At 41.0% G+C, this 12,826-nt stretch overlaps 1 protein-coding gene across 6 annotated transcripts in view; it reads right to left on the bottom strand.

Annotated features, from left to right (window-relative positions):
* RASGRF2 (Ras protein specific guanine nucleotide releasing factor 2) overlaps positions 1 to 12,826 on the bottom strand; it is a 232,965-nt gene that overhangs the window by 105,162 nt on the left and 114,977 nt on the right. For 2 of the 6 annotated variants that reach the window (XM_060295960.1, XM_060295961.1), the window contains exons 13-15: positions 9,153 to 9,235; positions 2,946 to 3,194; positions 2,018 to 2,406 (exon numbers count right to left, since the gene is read on the bottom strand). In XM_060295960.1, coding sequence (XP_060151943.1) covers positions 2,018 to 2,406; positions 2,946 to 3,194; positions 9,153 to 9,235 — 721 coding nt within the window. The remainder of the gene's footprint in view (positions 1 to 2,017; positions 2,407 to 2,945; positions 3,195 to 9,152; positions 9,236 to 12,826) is intronic. The other 4 variants (XM_060295962.1, XM_060295963.1, XM_060295964.1 and 1 more) reach the window with 2 other exon arrangements.

The following is a 12,826-nucleotide window of genomic DNA, read 5'->3' as shown; positions in this document are numbered from 1 at the left end:
CCCTGCTTTTCACCTTCTGGAGCACTCCATCTATACCTCTTGTACTATCTGCCCTTATACTTATGTTTTGTCCACCTTCTCCAGGGAACTATATATAAGGGGCCTGGGAACCATCTTATTTACCATTATGGACCCTGTAGCACAGCAACCTGCACAGAGAAGGTGGTCACACAATGACTCCTGAACAGACCTTACTGTGTTCTCATCCCAGCCTCAGGGGCAATCAAACCAAAGCCTCAGTCACAAATGTCTGGCACTAAAATACTTATTCCTAAAGCTCCCCTAACTCAAAATAACATGAGAAACCAGACTTACCTCCAGATTTCCCCTCTCCTATTTAATACAGTCCAATAAAGGAGGGGGAAAGAACTTTCCATATTCTGAGAAGTTCCTGTGTTTCCCAGGGCGCTCTGGCCCAGAGGGGAGGTTTGAGATAAGCCTCCCAAAGTCATTCCCACCTTGGAGATTCCCAAGCACTGGCCTGCATCAAACCCCAGATGCACCTGTCACCTTGTGCATCACCTCATTATTCCCAAGAAAAATCCATCCTGATTCTACTAAAGCTTGTTGTTCTAATGACTTTTTAATTATCTTCCCCCTTTCATCCTCCTGAGTTGCTAACGTGTCAATTTCAAGAATTTCTTGTTTAAATGGGTGCTCCTTTTGATGATGATAACCGCTCCAGTTAAAATTCCATTAAGTACTTCACTCAGAAAGCTTATTTAAGTGATCTGAGCTAGAAACTACATAGAATCTTGAAGCAGGTAGAAAAGCAGGGGTCTATGCTTCCATCTGGGGGATCCTCTTTAAAATCTGGACACTTTGTCTGACTTATTGCCCAATTTTTTATTATGTTATCAGTAAAGAAATCAGGTACTATATAGTAAAAAAAAAAAAAAAAAAAGCTGTTTGCTAACTTGGCCATGAAATCTTGTTTATTTTCATCACAGAAACACTGGATTATAAAAGAACAAGGATGACCTCCTCCAACCCCTATGTTGTACCAAGCTGAGGAGAGTAGGGAGATGTGCCACGGGAATCCTTGATTAGTCCCCTGAGAGCTTTGCCTGATTTATTCATTTAACAATTTACTACCTGCCAGGCACTGGCCAAGGCACTGACAGTACAGAGGTGAACAAGACAGACAAGGTTGCTGATCTCATGAGCTTATATAGGAAGACTGTCCAGGCAGAGGGATAAACAAGTGCAAAGGCCCTGAGGCAGAAATGACCCAGGTGTTTCTGAGACACAAAAAGGAAATCAATGTGACTGTAGCTTAGCCGATGAGGGAGCGTAGCAGGAGCAGGGGTTAAAGAGAGAGATAGCATCCAAGTCTCATAGGATCTGAAGGCCTTGGGAAGATAAATGTGCTTTATTCTAAGTGTGATAGGAAGTCATTAGAGAATCTAATCAGGAAACCAGATGATCTAATTCACATTTTTAAAAACCACTTCGGTTGTGTCATGGAAAATGAACACTGTCTCAGACTTAACTTTTCTCCCTATATCTCTGTTGTAATAGGGAGTGTTGCCTTGGAAACTAAACTGAAGAAGTCATCTTAATGACCTAGCTTCCAGGCTAGGTCGTCACATTAGCAGGGAAAGGCTGGAAGCAGTACAGGTGCTTAAGGTAGACACTGGAGGAGGAGAAGGCTCTGAGGCTCAACGTCATGGATGAGGACCATGGTAACCTATCTCTATGCCAAATATCATGCTATGCTCTTTAGCCAACCAGCCTTAATTCCACCAAGAACCTTCCAGTGATAACACTTTAGATGACATCATTCTTCCATAGACAACTGACTGCAATTAGCCTTTTATCATAGAAGGCGGCTAACCTAGCTCTCCTTCCACAAAGGCTAGAGGGAACTACAGGAATTTTTTCTAACTAGCCATTGTATTCATTCTACTTTCTATGCAGAAGTAGGAAAGTTGTAAAGAAAGGAAACTAGGGCTCCAGAAGGAATGGTGGGGAAACAGGGGGCCAGCAAATGCGGGGTATGGCAGCTGGATAATACCTCTTTGAATACTTCGTTTTAGCTTGTTACACAGATCCACGCGGGGGTTAACTACATGCTCTTCTACAGATCCTGGGCTTTGTTCTGGAGAAGAAAGGCCTCGGCTAAGATCCAGCGGTACTTTACCAGTGTGTGGTGGTGGGGATGCAGCAGGGCTGTGAGTGGTGGTGGGACTGCTGGACGCTGAGCAGGTGGTCAGGTCCAACGCTCCTATCCTTGAGTTCAAGGGAGAAGTCAAGGACAACTTTCTGGCCCTCACTGGGGAGGACGTTCTGGACACAGCCAGTGGTGGTGGGGAAGAGAATTTGCGACACAGGCGCGGGGATTTGCCATCCACCAAGTGTTCACCTCTGCTATTCTGGCTGGTAGCGAAAAACAATTCCAACGACCTAAAAATAAGAGCAAAAGCTATTAACAGGTTGTAGCCAAGTGAAAATGAGTCCCCTGATGTCATTCAAGAACACGCTCCCTACATTAAAAGGCCACAATATCATCATACTTCTGTTGCTGGATTCACCTTCATTTAAATGCTGCATGTATACTACACACTTGCCAAAGGAACACAGACAGTATTTAGGCGTAGTCTAATCCCCTGCTACTAAACTGTGGTCCAAAGACAAGTAACACTGGTAACGGGCTCCACTCCAGGCCTACTGAATCAGGGCCTGCAATTTAACAAAAAAGGAGAAAGAAAAGCCCCAAACAATAGAGTTATCTTCCAAATATTCACAGAGCAAGCAAAGGCCACTTGGAAACTTCAACTGCTTCCCTCGGGAACTGTCTGTGACCTCAACTCCCCCGCTTCTACTGGCGGGGCCTGGCAAGTTCAAAGGCAAGCCAGTGCCCTGCAGAGCAGGGCTGCCCATCTGCACGGAGACCCAGGGACCAGGTGGGCCACACTTTCATCACAGGGTAGTGCCGGGCCTACCTGACGGGGATAGAGGTGAAAGGCCTCTTGTATATGTCAGAAAGCTTCCCCAGCACCACGGCTGCCGTCGTGAAAATCCGATAGGTGTGCAGAAAGGTATTGAGGAAATCGATACTAAGAAACCGCAGGTCTGTCAGTCGCTCCAAGAGGCGCTCCACGCTGGCATAACGGATCTGGGGCACTTTGCAGGAGTTGAGTGTTTTACTGAAGCAAATGTCAGTGTCATCCTTGTGAAGACGGGCATCAGACCTACGCACAAGGCAGGAACATGAGGACAAAACCAGGGCACGGCTGCCTCTCAGCCCCTGAGTATCTCAATATTTGTAAATACATACTCGTGTCTGGGCTTCCCCTTACATTTGATGAAAGATGTGATAGGACATATTACATACAACAAAGCAGGGCTGTAAAAACATCAAATGTGCCATTATAATTTAGGAAGTTCAGAATTAATTGTGGCAACGTTAATAATTCATTTCACTCTGTGAATTCCTTCTGCAGGGGAGGAAAAATAATTTTCTCTCCACCCTCCTGAGTTGTTGGCTGAGACCCTGTGATAAAAGACAGATGAACAAGAGAAAAATAAACAAGTTTACATGGGAGATAACCAGGGGAAAATGGGAAACTCACAGAGGTGGCTTAGAACTCAGACTTAAATACCATCTTATAGGGAAAGGGAGGTGGGGGGTATGTAGCCCTCTCAGGGGAGAGTAAATGATTTTTAGGAAAGATGAATGAACCCTTAGAATAGATGGAAGGTATGATAGTTTGTGACAGTTTGCCTGGGTGTGATGTCGACATCTAGTCTTTCCTGTGACTACTGTCAATCTTCCATGGTTGGTGAAACTCCTGGGAAGGGGATTTATGACAACTGAGTTCCTTTTGGAGAATCTGTCTTCAGGCCGATGAGAAGAATTCAGAAAAATCCTCTCTCTGCATTTGCTGTTTCTCAAGTACCTATAGCTCAACATAATCGATATGCCACAGTGGCATATTATAGGGTGGCAGATTCTGCTACCCTTCACTTCTTTCTCTGGTTCAATCATGTTTTATTAGGAAATTAAAGCCAAAGCCCTATTTAGGAGGGGCACTGCTTATGCCCTCAAATCAGAATATCAGAAGTGTGGTTAAAAAGTAGCAGGTTGGGGCTTCCCTGGTGGCGCAGTGGTTGAGAGTCCGCCTGCCGATGCAGGGGACACGGGTTCGTGCCCTGGTCCAGGAAGATCCCACCTGCCGTGGAGCGGCTGGGCCCGTGAGCCATGGCCGCTGAGCCTGCGCGTCCGGAGCCTGTGCTCCGCAACGGGAGAGGCCACAACAGTGAGAGGCCCGCGTACCGCAAAAAAAAAAAAAAAAAAAAGCAGCGGGTGACATTCTCCCCACAGAGGGGTGGGGAGGAAGAGGAGACCCAAATATCACTGCTGTTATCTGTGGTTATTTCTTTTCCTCGCTTCTAATTTTGTACATCTGTGCTTTCCCCCTTTTTTCTTGATTAAACTAATAGATTATATTATTAGGTATTTTCCCTCTGGCACCAGCTCTTTGATTGATCAATTCTACTGTTTTTCTATATTTTAATTTATTAATCTCCATTCTTATCTTAGTTATTTCCTTCCTACACTTTCCTACAGTTGATTTTTGTCATTCTTTTTCTAACTTCTTGAATGTTAGAAAAAGAATGCTTAATCCATTTCATTCTTTCTGGCTGATAAATGCATTTAAGGCCAACCATTTTCTGATTACAATTTAATCCATAAATTGTGTGAAATGTTGTATCTTCCTTACATTTTCAATATTCTGCAGTGTTAAAAATGTCTTCATAAAAAAAGTAATGGCTGTAATATAGGCAGTCAACTCTTCTAAAGATTTCCCCCGAACAGTGCCCACCTGCCCACCTGCAATGCTGGGCTTTTCTCATTCTCTAAAACCTCCCACCTGGCTCCTCCTCAACCCATCACCCCGAGGCCCTTGCACTGGAAGCCTGCGGCAGCCTCTCCAAGTGGACAGCAAACTGGAGGGAAGATTCACACGGCAGCCCTCGAGATCCTTGGCTGTGCACAGAGCCCTCAGCCCATGGTGCACCTTTGTTAGAAAGGGCAAAAGAAGCCGGCATAGAGGCCAAGTTCACTAGATGAAAAGCTTGGAAGCTGAGGCTGAATCCAAGTGGGGCTCAAAGAAATGCATACCTTCGCTAAGACTGCCCGTAGCCTTCACATTCCCATCTGAGACCCCATGTCCCCCTTCACGGCAGCATGTCAGAACAGACAGTCCATGAAGTCCTGGATTTCACCACTTGATTAAAGGATACACTACAGGGCCAGTGATGTTCAGTGAGGCAGCTGCTTGCTAAGAATCAGCTGGCTTGTTGTGAGTGCCCTTAATTAGCCCTTTCAGCACTTCAAGGGATTTTAAGTTATATATTTATTTTCTTTGGGATAAAAAGAGATCAATAGCTTCCTTAGCTTGCTCTTGGAAACGTTCCACCCCAAAGTAAGCTCAGTGCAGACGGAAGGACTTCATTTGCGGGCTTGAAAGAGCATTTTAAATGAGTAGCTTATTTCTGGTGAGGAACTAAGGGCGGCCTGTTAGTTTTAGTCACATCACTGATCTCGAAAATACGTAAGTGTTATCTTTTGAGATTCTTGAAAATAGCATGGCTCTTTTTTGCACTTAGTATGTGACCCTCAACCAACTTTACTTTTCTGGTTCTTAATCTTTCTCATTTGTGAAAAGACCTTAGAAACTTTTATGAACCAGACAGTCTGTCTAGAGGATGGCTAATCGAGGTAATCACTTTTTCTCCCACCATTTTCCCACCTAAAATCTCTATTTTCTAAGAAAACCGAGGGCAACTATTATTAAAAGAAAGCAAGCGTTAGCCTATATACATAAAGCATAAAACATCACTTAAAGGGATATAATCACCTAATAAATGTCATGATTTTGCATTCTATTCGTAGTTTTGAGCTTTGCATCTTTTTCTCTTTTTTTGCATCTTTTGACTATAATTACTTTAACCAAACACTAGGGGAAGAAATATATTGTAGCCAACATGAAATTGAAACTGACTAATTGCACCACTGTCCTTCAGAGTTATTACTACAGTTTCATTTCAAGTAAAGAAAAGAAATTAAATATTAGGAAATTATTTAATTTTCTTTTATTACATTGAACGAAATCTTAATTTCCTAAGGGACCCTCGAGAAGACACAATGCATTACTTAAGCCTCCTATGATAATAACAACTCCTTTTTGGTAAACACTTAAAAAAGTAATTTTGAGACATCAAACCCAAATCACCTATTGTAATTAGTCAGTTTTAAAAGGAAGTGAGTGCCTGCCAGGTAATGCCATTAGGGTAGGATAATTTTTTCTTTTAACTCTGTAAAACATCTTTTTTTTTTTCTCATTGCATGTAGCCAGAGAGATGTGCAAGGAGGCAAGAATACAGAATTTAGGGTAGACTAGTGCCATGGAGGAGACTATCAGAAGGAACAGAGATTGCAAAATCATCCTCTTTTCTCTGACTGAGGAGAACCAGGCTCAATGAAGCAGGGAAAAATAGAAGGAAGAAAGATATGAAATACATGAAACTCTGCCTTGGGAATATATCTAGTAGAGTACAGATGGGCATCCAAACATGTGTGGCTCCAATGGGAAATCCCTACAGCCCGTGATACAGGTTTCTGTCCTCCCAGGAGAGTGGTTCCAACTCATTGCAGTGACCCTCCCTGTGCACCCAAACGCAGGAAAGTCTTGGTCTGTACAGGAGGCAGTTATATCAATACAAATGAGATTGGACATGGGCATTAGTCAAACTGCCACCACAGAGGAAAGAAGATGCATTCCGGCGCCAGCCGTAACTTGGTCAGGCACAGAACTAAAGCTTTTTTCTGTACTAATGTTTAAAGTGAACAAAATGTATACATAGTGGGTGTGCAGCTGCCCGAAGGTTTAGGAGCTTATAACTTGGCCACCAAGTTATTATTTATTCTCATTCTAAAGCAGATTGGACTTTCATGGCTGTCTAAGCTTCATGAAAGTACTCTTAATAAGGAATTAAGATAATATATATTATTTTGTGAAATATTAAAATAAGAATACTATGATAGAAAACTAATAAGAAAACTAACCTGGTGATGTGAACTTAAAAATTAAGTCATAATTTGAAACTTTTGACTTAATATTCCATACTTGGTTTTAATTTTAGTATCGTACATTTTTAACTGACCTGTTTTTTTTAAAAACTATACTAAATTAAAAACCTAGAAAACTGAATGCTAAAGGAATCTTTGCCCAAGAGTTTTAAAATGACCCTACTCAAAATATTTTAAAATTTGACTAGCAATTTAAAACAGTATCATCCTTTTATATTTTTCTGTAGTAATTATGGCACTAGTATAATGTACTCTGCCTTCATCTGATACAATAATTAATAAGTTTTAAAGTTTATACCATTGGAATGATGCTAATTATAATTAATACCTATCAGAAGAGAAAAGTTGATGTTGTTTCTTTGTCTTAAACAGCTGAGACCTAAAAAAAGTCCATATAAAAAGGCATGGAAGACAAACATTTTCTTAGTTTCATGTAACTTTTTTGGAAAGATATAACAGGACTGCTTTTAAAAATACATTTTATGCTTAGAATTTGTACTGCAAATAACCAAAAAATGAGAGTAGGGAACAATTTGGTTAGCTTGAAAATCCTCCTAAAATAATTTTTGAATTTGGAAACAAAAAAGTATGTAGAGACAAAAGCATTAATATAGAGAGCTATGGCATGCAGTTTCTGACGTAACTTCTCATCTTAAAACTAGTTTCCTTAGTGATCATAATTAAATTATAGGATTTGCTTTTTTTTTGTTTCTATGTTTTGTTTTTTTCAGTGTTGATCACTTTCTTTTTTTTTTTTTTTAACATCTTCACTGGAGTATAATTGCTTTACAGTGTTGTGTAAGTTTCTGCTGTATAACAAAGTGAATCAGCTATACATATACATATAACCCCATATCTCCTCCTTCTTGCATCTCCCTCCCACAATCCCTATCCCACCCCTCTAGGTGGTCACAAAGCACCAAGCTGATCTCCCTGTGCTATGCAGCTGCTTCCCACTAGCTATCTATTTTACGTTTGGTAGTGTATATATGTCAATGCTACTCTCTCACTTCGTCCCAGCTTACCCTTCCCCCTCCCCGTGTCCTCAAGTCCATTCCCTAGGATTTGCTCTGTTAACAAAACATATAGAGAGCAGGATGGCAGGGCTGGGCAATAGCCTCTGGGACAAATCCATATACAGGCTGTGGGTAAATGGTACCATGGAAAAGCCAGTTAATTCATGTTGAGTGTCTCCAAAATCTAAATGTATCTCTACAACCAAATCTGACTAATATGATTCACACCCACTGAGAAGACAGCAAAAGAATCTGCCAAACTTTTGTCCACCCTCTGACACATCTGGCTATCACAACTTTACCTATTGAACTTGAAGATTTTAAAAAACTTTTTATTTTATATTGGAGTATAGTTGATTAACAATGCTGTGATAGTTTCAGGTGCACAGCAAAGTGACCCAGCTACACATATACATGTATCCATTCTCCTTCAAACTCCCCTCCTACCTAGGTTGTTACATAATATAAAGCAGCTTACCCTGTGCTATATATGGTCCTTGTTGGCCATCCACTCTAAACACAGCAGTGTGTACATGTCTATCCCAAACTCCCAACCTCTCCCTTTCCCCCACCCTTCCCCCCTGGTAACCATAAATTAGTTCTCTAAGTCTGTGAGTCTGTTTCTGTTTTGTAAATAAGTTCATTTGTATCATTTCTTTTTAGGTTCCACACATAAGCGATACCATACCATAAGATATTTCTCTTTCTCTGTCTAACTTACTTCACTCAGTATGACAATCTCTAGGTCCATCCATTGAACCTGAAAATTTTGAAAGGTTTTTTGTACAGAGGAAGGCATCTAAACAGTATGAAAAACTATTTTTCTATGCTGTGAGTCAATAAACTATGAATCTGAAAAACCATTGTGATAGTCTTATTATTTATAATGGCATATCATGAATTATCAATCACATTACTGTCAAACATATTCAGAGCAGGAAGCAGAAGCCTACTGAAACAATATTTTATTCAGGGTTTTACATTCTCTACCAATTTGATCCTGATTAAAATGTAAGAGAAAGGATTATCACACTTACTTAATCATATGTGGCACAGAAACTTTGGAATTTTCTTCAAACACTATAGTCATTAAACCATTACACCGTATGTTGTCCACACACTGTGAAATTAAAAAATAGACAGTTAAAACCCATATGAAAACCTAGGCGGAGCATATCTTCCCAGAATTATTTATAATCACAAAACAATTCAGTTTCTCATTTGTGCACATATGCACACACGCGGGTGCACACACACACACAGGGAAACATTACACATTGATGAACAGATTCAATATCCAAATACCAAAACTGTGCACCTGGCAAATGCCTGAGGATGGATATAAGGGCTACATTTTCCTAGAATGTGTTTCCCAAGGATTCTGAGCACAATGTCACATCGGCACAATTCTCTGGCAGTCCCAGCACTACTTGAGAAGTTTACACCTCTAGTGAGGTATAAACTGCCTCTGCTATATTCATTCTCTGCCCTAGTGGGCGGTATGGGGCAGGCAGAGCAGAAATGGTGGCTTGCTTGGATGGAATTCATCTTCTCTCTCACTAGGAAGCTCTGTGCCTGCTTCTCGGTGCTTTTTGCCAATAAATTCCCACATTTTACTAGCTTCTCCAGCAGTTTCTACCGGCACCGTGTTAGTTCAGTGAGGATGTATTGTATAATTTCTCCTGTTTCTGGCACACATAAAGCCCTGTTCATCTCCTTTCTCTTTTCCTTCAGGAAATTTTGCTAATTTTCTCTACCTTTTTAATTTATATCTATGCCTTATCAATTCAAAATTTCCCTTTGCAATTACTTTGGGTTAGAGAAGGATTTATTTTGAGATTTAAACAATCTTTAAAATCAGAAATTACTTTTAGTTACTAGGATACCATGTAGTACTTTATGACTGTAATTAAATGGTGTGAAGAAGCTGATTGCCAAATGATTTCACAGAGCTCTTGAACTCAGGGTTTATCCTAAACCCCAATGTCTAATAAAAGAATGAATATGCATATAAGAAACTTTGGGTCACTGGCATCCCCTAACTATTGATCCCCTACTTAGCATATCAGTCATTTTCAGGTTTGTTTTTCCTTAAAATTTTGTTTCCTCATGTCTTATGCCGTTATTTCAGTGACCAGGTATAGAGGATCTCAACTTCTGGGAATAAAGTAGAATATTTTAAAGTTCCCCTCAATTCATTTCTTGAAGCACCTGGAATTTGGAGTTATCTTTTTATATGAATAATTATGGTTATCTAACTACAAATTAGGTTACATGTGAGTTTATACTATATCTTATTCCCATAGGTGGATTACAAAAATACATATAGTAAGACAAAGTCAAAATTAGTAAGAAAATTAGAGAGGATTTGGATAAAGGGTGGAAAATAATAAGATGAAGCCTGGGATCAATCCACCACATGTACTTTATGCTGAGAAGTCCCAAACACTTGCTATACATGGTCCTCAAAATTAGCTGAGCTACGGAACAGCCAACTCAAAGGGGGCCACATGATGAACTACAAAATTCACGGTTTAATAGAAGCTCAATTCATCCTAGTCTGAGTCCAGAGGAAAATTATCTCATGGGTTCTCATAAAGAAAACACTGAATAATGTTGCGAACATTATCCTCAACAACATCCTTAAAGTAATTGCAGTTTTTACCAAACCATTTCTTATAAACTCCCTCAACACTGGATGAAGAGTACAGTTCCAGACTAACCACTCTGTGGTGGGCCCCAAAGAATGGGGGCCTGCCTTTGCTCGTCTGGTTCCAAGCACAGATTTCACTCTCTTCAGAAAAGGGTACGTATAGCCTGCTTTTCTTTAGGCTAAATAAATGCTGCTCCCCCTATCAGTTCTGAGCAGCAGAAGTTGGACATGGTATTCTTCCATAAGTCCTGAAACTGCAATATCCTAAGTTAGTATCCAGTTGTATGGAGTCAATGTTTCCACCAGTGAACCAAGCTACCAGTAGGTGGGGTATCCTCTTAGGCCTCAGAACAGCCACGGGACCTCAAAGGGAGAGCTCTCAGTCAGGGCTAGATGAAAAGAGACGCCAACGACTCCATTTCTAAGCATGAACAAACAGGGGAAAATGAAGAGATGAGGCTGGCTGGTGTGTGTGTTTATAATGGAGAAGACAGTAAGAGAGAGGGGGCCAGGGTTTGATCCCTGGTCAGGGAACTAAATCCCACATGTATGCTGCAACTAGGAGTTCTCATGCCACAACTAAGGAGCCCACCTGCTGCAACTAAGACCCGGCACAACAAAATAAATAAATATTTTTTAAAAAGATGAATAAGGTAAACTACTTTAAATTCACTTTCCTAATTCCAGTGGGAAAATGGATTAACATTATCCCTGTTCTTATCAAACTATGAGTGTGGGGTTTGGAGGAATGGGGGAAAAGATTGTATGGGGACAGATACCGCACACAGACAGGGAAAGGAAGGAGGCGTTAAGTGATCCTTCACCCCAGTGACATTTCTAGCTATTCCTTAGACTTTTCACTCTCACTGTTTCTGAGCAGAATGAGGATGCCACTTGGGTAATCAACACAGGAAGTGGGAGGGCAGAGACGGTGTTTGGTAAGAATTGGGGCAAGTATATAGTGTTCCTTCAGTCTCCTTTAACAGTCTAAGCAATAATATAGTTACACAGACAACAGCCTTAGGATGACTTAGGGCTATAGTTTTCATGTTTCGATTTTCTATTTGGTTCTTTGATCAGCCTGGTCCTTTTTACACAGTGATCTATTCTTTTCTTTCCTTCCTTCTTCCTTTCCTCCCTTCCTTCCTTTCATAGCTTTATTATATTTTAAACATTCTTTTTCACAGTCTTTTCTAAGTTATCACGCTATTATCTGAAGTTCCAGCAGTGCTAATTATACTGCTCACTATGTCTTCTCTCGCTATTGATAGATCGTTTACTCACAAGATTTGTAATTTTTGATTTTGAGCACCTTGTCATGAGCCCTGAACTGTTGAGGTGTTGCTAATGCAGTGACTTTGTGTTTGCTTCTACCAAGCATTTTGGGTTAGCAACAGTCCAAATATTGTTTTTGCATTAATTTCTCAGTTTGGAATTTTCACACCATGTGAATACTGTAACTCTGAATTTCAAATCCACAGGCCAGAAACACATTTGTTTTTCTCAAAGGAGCTTTTTAAAAATTCAGAACCCAAGGGGCTTCCCTGGTGGCGCAGTGGTTAAGAATCCACCTGCCAATGCAGGGGACACAGGATAGAGCCCTGGTCCGGGAAGATCCCACATGCCGAGGAGCAACAAAACCCGTGCGCCACAACTACTGAGCCCGTGTGCCACAACTACTGAAGCCCACACGCCTAGAGCCTGTGCTCCACAACAAAACAAGCCACCGCAATGAGAAGCCCGTGCACCACAACGAAGAGGAGTAGCCCCTGCTCGCCATAACTAGAGAAAGCGCGTGTGCAGCAACGAAGACCCAAGGCAGCCAAAAATTAATTAATTAGTTAATTAATTAATTAAAAGAAAATTCAGAACCCAAGTCAAAGACAAACTTCCTTATGTCTTTCCTGGCCTAATGGGTTTTTTGAGTTCTTATTTCATGGATGGGGCAGGCTTCCAGTGCCCAGGCTTCAAACAAGGGCTGCAAACAAGGATCTCAATTCCTTTAAGGGGCCCAAGGCTAACCCTCGCTCCTTTTGTTAATACCCCTCGGGCGTGGGA

This window comes from Globicephala melas, chromosome 3 (assembly GCF_963455315.2).
Source record: "Globicephala melas chromosome 3, mGloMel1.2, whole genome shotgun sequence".
Taxonomy (NCBI): Eukaryota; Metazoa; Chordata; class Mammalia; order Artiodactyla; family Delphinidae; genus Globicephala; species Globicephala melas.
The sequence above is the reverse complement of the archived record's forward strand: the minus strand, read 5'-3'. Positions and strand labels throughout refer to the sequence as shown.